The following is a 13,606-nucleotide window of genomic DNA, read 5'->3' on the forward strand; positions in this document are numbered from 1 at the left end:
TTGATTAATTTTGCAACATTCTAAATATCTTTGCAATGGAGGGCGTGCAAGAGGGGGTTATTGAGAGTTATTTAGGGTGTACACACACCCATAGGCCCGCGCCAAAAGTCGTATTACATCTGCAATGTTCATTGTACACCTAACCTCCACGAAACCATGAGAAGGTTGTCTAATTATTAATAACCCTTCCCTCATTTGAAACACTTGAATATTTAACAGTATATCACACTCATCCCCCTCCTTCCCCCCCCCCCCATATTTTTTTACCTAAGGGGATGAAAAAATTGTGCACACCCTGTCAAAATCTTGGGCAAGCAGCAAAATATCAAAAAGTAATTGTTGGCAGAGGAAATACAAATCAACCACTCTAATCCACACCCACACACATAGGAAGATTCGTATAAAAAAAATCATTAAAAAAGTGTGGACGACGACTTTTCATTGCTCGAAAAAATACTTATATTTTCATAGATTTTTCCTAAAATTGAATAAATAATTGAACAGCCTCATGCATTCTTGGAAGATGTTGGAGAGTTAGGTCAATTTAAGAGAAAATTTACAATTAATGAAGCTTTACAGGTTTTCTCTATGTCTAAACCTGCTTAGTGCTTCTACACAGAAAAGACAAAGCTTACCTTTCTTTAACATAACTAAGGGGGCGAATTCAGCAATTTTAAATCGCAAAAATTTTGATATTTTCGTCTGTATGAATTTGGGGCAAACTGTATTTCTAAAGATGCAGAGCTGAGGAGAGTGGCTATGAAGATACTGGGAACTAGTATAATAAACAGCCCAATGTCCCCTTCCTCCCTGGAAATAAAAGCAGTGCAGCTGGTTTAAAGAAATGTCTAGCTTCCATTTTTATCAGAATCATCGTCTCTTGTCGCCTTCGTTTAAAATCTCTATTTATTACATGCACGTTAAAGATGCATAACGACTGAATTATAAACAATTATGACTTATTTCCCTTAAATTTTTAATAATCTTTTGAAGAATACGACATTTCACTACTTATCCATTAAATTTTGAAAATTGCTTGAAAGAAACTTGTGAAACAATATGTTTGGTCTAATCGGGTAATGCATTTTAGGGAAGCTTTATTTTTGTATTTGAGAGGTTTTACACTTGTTTTACCCTCTCTCTCTATCTCTCTCTAGTATATCTTCCCCTACTTGTTAGGGGTAAAGCAGCTAGTGTATTATATAGTGATATTCTTTATATATAACGAACGTGCAATTGAAATGGGCATTTGCCCCCACCTTGTGTCAAAAATCCTTCCTTTGTCACCAGGGGGTGACAACATACTCAATATGACACCATCTCACTCCACGCGTGTTTTAAATTTAGAGCAAAATGAATTTGAGTAATTCACAAAGATCAAACTAGTAAATGCTGTTAGACATAATGATACATTATACTCAGCCCAGGAATACTTTACACAGCACCTCAAGGCTATGAACTGCACCCGAAAGCGCTGTGTTACAAATTTGTTCAAAAATACCAAAATAAAACACATCTCTTGGGTGTGAGTTGGTTTAAGACAGAGCCTTTCTGATACCGAGACTGGCTGAGACATGCTAAGACAAAGAGTTGCTTAGACAAGGTGTGGATGATAGTGTCTGATTATAGAGTAGCTACGGTATAGAGGGGATGATTCTCCAAATGATTCTTCTTAAATCTGCGAGGTTTTTCGACACTGTGACCTCAGCTGGATAAATAAATGCGAAAGCGGTTCAAGCTTTTTAAAAGACACTTTACTAGGTATGGCTACGGCTTTGGGTGGCTTAATAATCTGTATGGCGGAAAGCTAAGCCTAATTGGTGGCCTTACGGTTGACGGCTGGCTGAATTAAAATTTGCTGAACTCAAGTAATTAAAACGAATCTTCGCTTGTTTTGAATTATTAGGATCAAGTTAATTTTGTACTATGAAGATATAATGCCAAGGATAAAAACATTCATAAAAGTGAAGCTTAACTACCCATACTGACGGACAAACAAATATCAAAAATGATGTAGAGATTTATTACGCTGTTGGAACAGAATATTATTTGGCTCAATGGAAATTCTATGCTATTATTGCTTAAATAGCGTTTGCTTTATATGGACATACTTACTTTTAAAGACTAGATTTTAAATGCCTGCCTCGTCATCCTAGGAATCAGCTTTCCAAACAATCAAGTTGATAGGATAGTTATATGTTTGATGGACGTACGGACTTTCTGTAAATCATTATAGAGTTGCTGCGGATCCGTAAATGAATCATGAAAAGTTTAATATCGATTAGAATACCTAAATTAACTATCGGAGCTATCTGTTACGTACGTATCAATGAACCGACTGGCCCAATCATAGAAAAGCTTTGCATTTTAAAAAGGATGAAATAAGTTTAAGTAAGGTGAAAGTTGGTTAGGAAATAATATAGAAATGATGTTGGGCGAGCACAAACGCACACACAGAATCACACACAAACATACACACAGAAATCCCACAGACACACAGAATGCCACCCATTGTTCCGGAACCATGCGTCTTACGCACACATATTCACACACATAGATCTAAACACACATACACACACACACACACTTATGTTATTTTCTTTCTTACACAATCACAAACACATAAAAACCACACACAAATACACACACCAAGATATGTGCAACAATCAAACCAGCAAATCATATTTTCATATGAAAAAATTTAATCTCAGAGTGTAATAAATTGTTATACCCTATTAAATGAGGTTAAACGTCGTAATATATCTTAGGATTTAAATTGCAATTAATAACAAGACTCTAATATACTAATACTATTGTAGAAGTGAAGTAGAGGGTGAAACCCCTACTCCCCTAATTTTTAAAAAGAATTTCTTATAACAAAATCTAAGGATAAAAATTTTTTTTCTTTTTTTTTGGGCGGGGGGGCTATTTTTCTATAATTCAATTTATTTACATTGTATGAGCTCTTGAAATAGGTAAAGTTTACCCTGCCCTATATATCCCTTCCCTTAACATATGAAGAGCCTATGTTATTTCATAGAAACCATCTAAGAAAGAGGTTTACATGCACTAAAAATAATAAAATGTAATGTCATAAGAGATAAGCGTTAAGAGATATTTTTGTATAATCTTGAGACAGAAAAAAAAAGTTTTCTTGTGGAAAGAAGTAAGACATTTTTTATGCGGCATTTTATGAACACTTAGGGTCATAAATGCCCCGACTATGATCCTAACATGATCCCCCTCCTCACCCCTGTGGTGATCCTACCACAGCCCCCTGACCTGCCCACCACAGTCTGTCCCCTGTCCACCACAACACTCACAACAGCCCCACTACCCACCACAACCACATTTTTACTCAGCACCTACTGCCTGGTCTGTGTGTCAGTCAAAGTTTGTACGTGAAGGCAGTGATGTCCCTGGTATCCTGCAGCCTCCTGGTCCTTCTGGTGGCCGCCAGCTCTCTGGCACAAGATTATGATTTAGGTAAACTTTTATTGCACCATTTTTTTAAAATAATTGCCAATGAATTTTTTAATTAATCAATAACAAATGTTTATCGTTGAAAACAAAAATTTCAATTTTGAAGAAAGAAATTTAGTGACCTAAGGTTAAAGAAAGGCGTATATTATGTACATGAAATCTATGCAAGAAGGGTGAAGGCAAAATATCATCAGAAATGGGGGGGGGGGGGAGGTGATAATTCTTCATCCATTTTCCTATCCATGAACCTATGTCTCCATGACTAAAGGTGAAAGGGAAGGTGTGTAGGTCGGATGGGGAATTCGGGGGAAAATCAGACTTTATGGGGGGCGGAAGTAAAAGTTAGCAAAATTTTACCCATTTCCCTGTACATCCTTACTTTCTTATTTTTTGCAATAAAGGTTTGTATTATAACTCAAGGAGGGAGGGGACATTGCACTAGTAACAAAAATTTTATAATAACGTTTTCTTATGCTTTTGGAACTAATATGGAATATTCATATTGATTAATTGGTTCATTAAGTAAATGTTTAAACATTTCAACCACCAATTGTATAGGTTAACTTTAAGTAGTTATCATCATTGGGGATGTACATGAATTTATCGGCCATTGTATTATACCTTTAGATCCATGATTTTAGCTTTTAGACGTAGTCATTATTTAACTTTACTATGCCCATTTGTCAGGTTGAGCTGATAAGCTAGAATGACTGCAATTTCAACTATTAAACATATAAAACTTAAATAGTTTGGTTATTTTTAACGACAATGTAGTTTAATACCTTTTATTTCGGCTTATTTTGTCAATGGTAAATCAAAATTAAAAACGTTTTTTTAATTCTTCTAAATATATATTTCTAGAGAACATATTTTATATAAATTCTATTAAACTTAAAAGATATTTCTTGATGAATTTGATAAATTAAATCTCGCCTGCTGAGATTTTGTATGAAATATGATATAGATGTTGATCTCTAGCTATGGAAAATTCAAGGTTACCCCCAAATAGGCGCCACATTATTATACAAAATTCATTTTTTGGGGTTTTAAAAAGGCGTAGCTTTTCTACATTTAGGGTCAGTGCGACGTAACGAATAGCTCTGAATTTACGCATGATACAACTAAGTTCTATCGTTTTTATACTTTGCATGATTGGTATGTTCAATTTAGAAAGTCTTTTTCAATCATGATGATATTTAAGCTTTTTTTATGATTAGGTTATCCTATTCACTTGATTTTTGGAACATAGATTCTTGCACGATTTGGTACAATGTAGTAAGCCAAGTGTCTCTATATTTAGGAATTAAAATGTAAGTATGTTTCGATTAAGCATTATGCAATATAAGTTTTTGGCAACAGATTTACCCTCTTGTTCAGATTTATAAAAAAAAATATTGAATTCAAAACGTGCCGTAACATAATAAATGATCATGTTCGTTTTTTGTCTGTTATATCTTCACTTGTATGGATGTTGTCATCCTTGATTTTATAGGGGTAAGTCACTATAAGCCAGAGTTTAAGAATGATAGTTTGAAGTTTCTATGGTTGCTTTATCAATAACTAATTGCTTTCCCCCTATCCTGTAGGGGAGGACGGGGGAGTGTAGGAAAATTGTCTAACGCCATCTTAAAATATAAATAAAGTTTCCTTCAAAGCTGCGACCAATTCTTTATATTGCAGACATTTTTTTACATTACAATAAGATGCATAGAATATTTTTCCCAAACTGTAGTTTTGACTGACAAATAAATTTTCTTATATATTTTTTTGTCCTGTAATGAGTTTTAATTTTTTAATCTATTAGCTCTAATAGAGCTTTAATTTTAATTGTTTTTTAGAAATTTTTAACTTTTTAATTAAACAAAATGATTATGAGGCATTGTACATAACAATGAAAAATCTGCAAATTCAGTGTGTTATTTTAAAGTAACAAAGGTATTACTTAATTTTAACCCACTCAACATTGACAGAAATCATTATTAAATATTTTGTTGCCCTCATTGGCTTGGGCAGTTTTGTATATTCAACATTTAATTCAAAATGTATCTTTTAGCATCTTACTATTGATAGATATTTCTTTAATGCCTGATAAAAGTAGCCAAAGTTATTCACTCTGACCCTTTATTCTATAAAAGTGTTGCCTGTCATTTTAGATAATAATTTGAACAAGTTTGTTTTAGCTTCCTGATTTTCCAGTTCGGAAAAATATTGTGTGGGTATGTGTGTGTGCGCATATGTGTATTTTGTGTGTGTATGTGTTTGTAAGAATTGGATTAACCTTTAGAGATATGCATTTTTTTATCCCAGATATATATTTTCGGTGGAAGGTTAATTCAGGGTCCAATTTTGTACAATAATTTTTTTTGTGTTTTTCTCGAGTTTTATTAATATTTTTTAAAAGGTTTACAAACTAAAACTAGCAAACAAAATTATTAAAGACCAGCTTTTTAGAAGCAACATTTTATTGGCAATTTCAATGTATTTTTAAAACTATTCATCATACTTTCTTGGTCTACTTGGTGTTTGTCTTCCTATTTTCATGTTAGATTAGACAGATAAACACAGACAAAGTACACATTGGATTTAACATGGATTAACATCTTATTAGAATTTAAACCATATTGACAGAAAGGTCATTCCTAAGAAAACTAGCCAAAGATTTTTTTTATAAATAATATCAGGAAAAGAATGTTTTTATTGTGCCTATAAAAAAATACAAATGACCAATGATAGGCCAATACACAGACTAAATTACCAATGGCAAGCCAATATATTGTAATTGACCATTGGAAGGCCAGTATGGCGTAAATTTTTATAGGCACTATAAAAAGCTTTACAGGAAAATTTAAGGACTTTTTGTTGTTATATTTTTCACCTTTTCTTAAACTATACAATGTATAAAAAGCAACCTAACTATTTATCTTTAGTTGGTTATGAGGATTATCTTTATTATACGGAAAATATTTAGTATTATCTTGATATGTCAATATTCAAAGATTTTTTTTTTAAATTTTATCATTAGCATAGTAAAGTTAAATCATTTTAGATATATTTATCCTTAAACCTTAATGCCTATATTATAAGTAAATAATAAACAAAGGCTTATTATATTTCAGCATATTATTGGCTGCGCCTCTAGCATTAGAGACTCTATATTTGAAGGAACAGGGAATGTTTAAAAAATGGCCTGAAACTATCCTTAGATTAAATCTTAAAAACAGTCTTTTTATACAAATAAATTTTCTTTTTTTCAGTTTAACTGATATAAAATTATTTTTGCTGTGCTACTTTGGAACATAATTTAATGTTGACATTCTTGTTTTTCTAAACAAATAATTGCACTTGACTAATTGTTGTACATAATTAAAATAACAGTAAATCAGGCCCTTTAAAAACAAGGCACCTGTCATCTGTAATCAATACTAGACAAAAAGGGAGAAACAAATGAGCAAAAAAAAACAATATTCTGTAAGTTTTTGCATGGATTAAGTTTTAAAAAGAAATTAATATATTAAGAAACTTCATAAAACTTATCTGTAAAAAAAATATTGTATTCCTAACTTTTCAACAATTTGAAAATACTCATTTGTTAGAAATAATACTTCACAGGTTAAAGATGAAAAAATATGCCGATTTACATATCCCTTTCTTGACATAAAATGTTATTTAAAATGTCAAGTTGTGCAAAAAAAATTAAAGGACAATGCAAATAAAATTGGCAATACCATAATAGCATAATGGTGGCCAAAGGATAAGAAACAAAGCACATCTCATTAATTAGGATTATTGTCACTAACAAGGACCTCAATGTCCACAGCATAGAAATAGTACATAAACCAAATTTTTTAGTATATTAAGAAAAAATCCCTGTTTTTAAAATATACTTTTATTAATATTATTACTCATTAATATTGGAATAAAATTTGGCGAGAAAAAGTTTTCTTCGGGTGACATAATCCCTTTCTTTAATCCCTATACTAATTATGTATTCATTTTGAAACATGAGACATTTCGATTCTTTAAAATTTCTAACATTTAATCTATTTCAGCTGAGTTCAGATGTCCTGAGGTAAACGGGTTCTTCCCCGACCCCGAGCAGTGCGACAAGTACTACGAGTGTGTCAACGACATTCCAGAGACCAAGTTCTGTCCCGACGGTCTTCTGTTCGAGGCCTCTGATCCCAACAGCGAGCTTTGTGATTATCCTTTCAATGTTAACTGTGGTGCCAGAGAATTTGTCCGTAAGTAACTTTTTTTCTCTCTCAAAAAGCAGAAATTAAGAAGTAGAATGGAATAGCAAATATTGCGCAGCTGGAGCGAGACTCTCATTATTTCATTGGCACAAGCAAACAAACATTGACGAAAAATCGTAGATTTTACAAAATTATCTCTTCTTTACAGTTAACTCTTTTTTAGCAGTGTAGCTTCTATGATTCTCTTTGTCAAACATTTCGCATGCCCGTCAGAATGTCACACTGTAGGAGAAATTGGATTATCTCGGCTTCTATTTATGATGGACGGCTATTTTTTTAAAATATTTTCTATACCAATGAACATTAAGTGTTTAATTTACTTGGTCCGTTGGACTCTCAGTCATGTTACAATCTATCATCTTTTGTGTTTCGATACTTGTTATCCTTTTTTTGAATTAACTGCAAAGACTTTTCCCATATTTCTTATAGTTATATTAGATTTTTGACGAACATTACTTTTCAGAGGAGCCTGAGCCCGGACTAGACCCCAAGTGCTACAGAGCCAATGGTTTCTTCAATCACGAGGAACCTAATGTTTGCAACAAGTAAGTTTGATTTTTAAATTCTTAACAAGTGTTCATATTTCGCTAGTCAAAAATTAATCCAGGAATCTCCTTACTTTATTACATCAAATAAGTATTATAGTACCTAATATAAAATAACTTAACCTGACTTAAAGTAATAAAAAATCAAACGAAATACTAACTAACTAACATGAAGATAAGGGGATCCTATGATCGACAAGGCACTTTGAGGGAAATTGCCAAACTAACTTAATGAAAGAAATTTTTAAATATTTGTGGAAAAAAGTTTAGAAAATAATAAAATTAAAATTTAACAATTTTCTTAAAAAGGTACTACAACTGTGTGCACGGCTACCCCCACGCCTACGAGTGCCCCCCACCCCTAGTCTTCGACGAGGCCCAGGGTACCTGTGTCAGAGAGGAGCAGGCCTCCTCATTCGCCAAGAAGTGCGACCCTGTCACCGAAAAGGAGGAGATCGAGGGCTTCAGCTGTCCCGAGGGCGACACCCTGGGACCCAACGGTCAGCCCCTGGCCCACCCCAGTTTCCCTCACCCCACCTCCTGCCGCAAGTACCTGATCTGCTACTTCTCCAAAGACCTGAACGAGCAGGGCTGCCCCGAGACCCAGGTCTTTGATCACAGAATCAACAAGTGTGTTGTGTCCGAGGAGGGTCCTGATGATTGGTAAGTTTTTTTTCCACAGCTTGGCTATTTCATAATAATTATACTTCTTCATATAACTTAATGGGATTGTTTAAAAAAAGATTTAATAAGAATACATCCGTTCATAAGGTCATAACTCACTAAAATGAAATAAATATCAAACTGTTAAGTTCAGCAGCATAATAAAAATCATCAACCATGCTATCTTATTCGTTGGCTCAAAAAGTTTTATAGAATAGTTTTAAACAACATAGAAGTGTCCAAACCTTTCAAATAACAATTTTGATATATAATAAAGGGTAATTTTGTTTATCATCATTGAAGGTGTATATGAATTTATCGTCAATTGTCTTATCCCTTTATATCTCACCCTTAAACTCTGTTTAACATGCAGCGCCTATTGTCGTTAAAATCATAAAAAAAAATTAACAATTAAATAATTTTACTTTAATAAGTAATGTACCCACTCTATAATTAATTTAATTTTAGTAAATGTTGGTACGACTGCGGCTCCAACTCTCAGTGCCCTGACAGCTGCAACACAGACTGTTCCTGCCCATCCAAGTAATCATCCAGACATCAAGAGACATCTAGATGTCCAGATACCCAGCCATACATTCTAATATTTATAGTGTCACTATGGATGGGCTAGTTTTTATTATTATTATTATTCGTACTAAACTATAAATAATGTGATATTATTAATTATTATATGAAGTAGGATTCATACTTTTTTAATCATTAAATTATTATAAACAAAATTGTAATATGAATTCTTATTTAATTATTCTTTGTTAGACCTATATGTGGCTAAAATCTTTACTGAAATATCGAGTTTAAAAATATATAATCATTTTTAAAATTTAAAAATAAAACAAAATTTGGAAGGTTGCCCTGGAGGCTGAAAATGTACGCAAGTTTAAAAAGTACAAGGGTAAATAAACACAAAGAATTAATTAATATTTTATTTTGAAAATATCTTAATCAGGTAGTACCTACATTTTTAGTGAAAATAATTGTTTATATATTTTTAACCCGTATGTAAAAAAAATATGAACAAAATCAGACCCTAAATTAGCCTATCATCGATTAGTCCTGGCAATTCGCCTAATCGCCAACTGAAATAAGAGGGAATTAATAAAAATGGAATTCCTGTTTTTAATCAGGTTAAAATCTCTGACATATCTTCCATGTCAAATCTTATGCCTTTGGCATATATATCAACCCAACATATAAATATTATATCAGCTATTACCACCTAGCTTTTACAGTCGACTAAACCCATTGAAGTCATAACATATTTGCTATCTAAGAATAACAGGTTTTTTTAACGGAAGAGAATGAATTTAGAGAAAAGACAATACAAGATAAATTGATCTTCTTATCTAAAAGCTAAAATAATGAAAGTTTGTTAATATTAATAATGAACTTGCAACAAAACAGACTATCTATTGTTATAAATGATCTTTCTATAAAAAGTAAAAACAAAGGTTATAATGGAATAAGTGTATTGCAGATAAGAGATGTAAAAAATATAGATAAATAATCATCACTTTTGGGTCATATAAGATATTAATGTCTCAGTTTTTCTCGACTATACAGATAACCAATATTTAGTGATAAGTTTATTTTGTTTGCCCTTTAAGATCTCTTTACACACTAACTGATTTAGTTCTCCGTTTAAGAGATATGCTACAAAAGCAATTGAATTAACATATTGTAAATCTATTATTGGTGTTATTTTATAGTAAAACAACGCTTTTTTCCTTCAATTTTATTTATCTTTAATTTAAAGTTTTATTGCAATCTTCAGAAAGATACTTATAACATAAGATTTTTACAAAAGAATGAGATGATTTTTTCAAAATATTATAGGAGATTTTTTTTTTAAAAAGGCAGAGGCTATTAATTCAATATTTAAAAGTATTAAACAAAGAAAAATTAAGTCTACTAAAATGGAACACAAAGATTTTCTATAAGTGATATAAGATTGGTTATCTATTATTCAGCCTCTATAAATTGATGTTAGAAAAGACAGAGGAGAATAATTTAATAAACTAAAGTGGGGTAAGTGATAAATGCGAATAATATCAGGAATAAGCATCTACAGGGTGTCCAAACATTTGGACATTGTTCCACATCAATGTTAAAACGAAGAATCGGTATTATTAGTAATTTTTATTTATATATCCGTAGAAAATATGATACAATACATATTTTTAAGTATGGCTTTGTACCAGTTCTAATCTAGCAGATATTAATAGCAATTCTGGAAATTATATTATAATTAAAGTTTCTATTCTTATAAAAAACAATAAGTCTAACTAAATCAATCATTATATTACCTAATGTTAAAATTGGTGGAAACGTAGGGATACCTAATTCTAATAATAGTACATCTGCTTTATATATTTCCCCTATGGTTACAATTTGGTTCAGCAAAAATTACAAAATAGCTAAAAAGATATGTCCCAGATTTTTTTTCCTGTATGGCTTTGAAACCGATTAACATCCGCTGGATTAGAAACGGTTTTCCGCTATAGTTAACAATTTTATATAGTATCGTTTTACAGATAATTTTAGAAAAAATATACAATAAAAATCATACGATTAATACAATTTTGATACCCGCGGAAAGCTGTCTATAATTCGATGCGATAAACAACTATTCTAAATTTCTAATTAATATTTAATAACAAAATGATAAACTTTATCTATTAAATTATATGTGACATATTTTCAACTAACAGACATTTTCTTTTTGAAATATAATTTTTAGCAGTTTTTAAAAAATACCTTTGTCCAGACTTCAGCTACTCGAAGTGCAGTTGCATTTATGTAGTTTGAAATTTATTTCAGACCATTCATATATTTCACAATTGCAAATTCTTCTATTTTATAAAGTTAGTTTTTTAGAAGCGAACCTACCTTAAAATTACGGTCTTTCATTTCGTCCATAGTAGTAAACTTAAAGTATTGACTGTCTATATAATCCTCGATCATTGAACTCTTTTTGGATTTAAAGGTATTTATAGCATTAGTTTCATTTTAAATATCACAAGAACAAATTGTTATTTAAAATTATTCTTTAATAAAAGAAGTTTTTGTATGTTTGTTCCCTTATCAAGATTTTGACACTGATTTGAATTAGAGAAGCTACACATGTGCCAAGGACAGGTTTTTATCTATTCTTATTTTTGCATAACTCCTCAAGAGAAATAGCTTATGTTTGTAAGTAAAACCATCTCTTACTTAATATAATAATATACCCTAGAAGCTAGTGCGGTGTAGACATTACTTTTTAAAAGGTTTGACAGCAAAAATGATTTATCTTCATATAAAATATATATTCATAGGTTTATTATATTTCTGTAATGGTTGAAAGCATTAAAAAGTTCCAGATGTTAAAATTATCATTTATATCTTCTCCTGTTGACTAACAGATTTATACATATTAGCATCCAGGGAAAAGGGAATAATATTCTGACAAACAACTCCAAAGGAAAATTTCCAACAACCCCCTTCCCCTTTTCCTACCCTTTTTTCCTACCTCTTTTCAGTTACATGACAAAAACAAAATATACCACCAGTTACTTTGATGGGTTCCGTGATTTTTTGTAGAATTGTTGGCTAGAATAGCTACCCCTGATTAACATCTTATAAAATACATGACTATCAAAAGAATTGTGTGAATTTCTTAAATTTAACCTAACCATTTTCTAATAAATTTAAATGTGTCATTTAAGACTTTAGCAAAGCATTTAATATTCATGTTTTATAATCAAATAAAATTGATATGAAAAAGATAAATGGCCACCCTGAATATAATCCTGATATATTTATGTTTATATGTAATAAATGTTTCAAAATATTTATAGATATAAGTAAAACACACCCTTCCCGAACAAAAACTGATCATTAATGAACATTATTGAGAATATTGAAGACATACAAAGCTCAACCATGCTTTAATATTTTTTTTTTGTAAACATGTATCTAGTTTTAATTAAATCAAGATGTATAGATTGTGTTACTTATCTTGAATATGTAATGATTATGCTTTGTAGAAAACTTTGTTAAGTGTCTAAGCTATTAAAAATCCTAAGGCAAAGGATTGGTTACAATGAAAAAAACTGTGTATATTGAAGGTAAAAATTTTCCAACAAATATACTTTGTTAAGATGACACCTAATTTTTATGAGATACGATCATGAAAATAAATTATCTAAATTAGTTATTACTCAAAAGAAGCATTGTAATAAAATAATTTATGAATTTGAGAGATTCCTAATGTAATTTATACTAAGACCTATTTTCAATTATTTTATGGCTAATATTTACTGTAAACCAGAGGTGGATTCTTAAAAAAAATTTGCCCCACTATTCGGTTAGTTGGGCAAAATTGTTTTCAAGAAAAATCCTCCAAAATCACATTAAAAATCTACATAAATTAAATAAAATCTTATGTTAATAACCCTTCTATAATTTTATTTAATTTTTGTAGATTTTTTATGTGATTTTGGAGGATTTTTCTCGAGCACAATTTGCCCCACTAACCGATTAGTGGGGCAAATTTTTTTAAGAATCCATCTCTGTTTTTTAAACACCTGGGTTAAGGGTAGGTGTGATTACTATCATAGTTTAAAGTGATCGCGAATTTAATTTTTCAAAATGCATTTTCGT

At 31.1% G+C, this 13,606-nt stretch overlaps 1 protein-coding gene across 1 annotated transcript; it reads left to right on the top strand.

Annotated features, from left to right (window-relative positions):
• The first annotated feature begins 3,331 nt into the window (after positions 1–3,331).
• LOC145317230 (protein obstructor-E-like) lies at positions 3,332–9,684 on the top strand. The gene is made up of 5 exons (XM_080158212.1): positions 3,332–3,486; positions 7,533–7,724; positions 8,200–8,281; positions 8,591–8,944; positions 9,413–9,684. The coding sequence occupies exons 1-5, from the start codon at positions 3,414–3,416 to the stop codon at positions 9,489–9,491; spliced, it is 780 nt and encodes a 259-aa protein (XP_080014338.1). The 5' UTR covers positions 3,332–3,413; the 3' UTR covers positions 9,492–9,684.
• Positions 9,685–13,606: the final 3,922 nt, after the last annotated feature.

The sequence above is a fragment of the Acartia tonsa genome, chromosome 4 (assembly GCF_053477335.1).
Source record: "Acartia tonsa isolate MP-2025a chromosome 4, ASM5347733v1, whole genome shotgun sequence".
NCBI lineage: Eukaryota > Metazoa > Arthropoda > Copepoda > Calanoida > Acartiidae > Acartia > Acartia tonsa.